Source organism: Mastomys coucha, unplaced genomic scaffold (genome assembly GCF_008632895.1).
Source record: "Mastomys coucha isolate ucsf_1 unplaced genomic scaffold, UCSF_Mcou_1 pScaffold14, whole genome shotgun sequence".
NCBI lineage: Eukaryota > Metazoa > Chordata > Mammalia > Rodentia > Muridae > Mastomys > Mastomys coucha.
Genome location: NW_022196896.1, coordinates 84,316,318 through 84,316,659, shown reverse-complemented (window position 1 = coordinate 84,316,659; position 342 = coordinate 84,316,318). Strand labels below are relative to the sequence as shown.

Below are 342 nucleotides of genomic sequence, written 5' to 3'. Positions count from 1 at the left end.
TACCTACTTTTGAATCATCTTGACAAGCAGGTTGCACATTAGGGTCATGTTTCTTCAACCCCAAGAGCGTTTCAGACTTGTAATCACATAACTTTGCACTATTTTTGTTACAAAAAGCAGGAGTATCAAACTCACTTAAGTCTTTTAAGGTTCCAGGGATGTCTTTATCCTTTTGTAGCAAGAAAGATGTATCCTTTTCTGAACAATGTACACCTTTGTCATTATTAAAACAATTCACTCCAGAAATTACTTCTGTCTTACGATTTACTTTCTTCCTAGGGATTTTGCTAATTTGGGACTCATTCTGAGCAGGGTATATACCAGTAATTTGCTTGTGCAGAT

At 36.0% G+C, this 342-nt stretch overlaps 1 protein-coding gene across 1 annotated transcript in view; it reads right to left on the bottom strand.

The window, feature by feature from the left end:
• The window catches only part of Sgo2 (shugoshin 2), a 27,303-nt gene that overhangs the window by 10,739 nt on the left and 16,222 nt on the right, over positions 1-342 (bottom strand). Inside the window, exon 8 of the mRNA XM_031368981.1 lies at positions 4-342. Coding sequence (XP_031224841.1) covers positions 4-342 — 339 coding nt within the window. The remainder of the gene's footprint in view (positions 1-3) is intronic.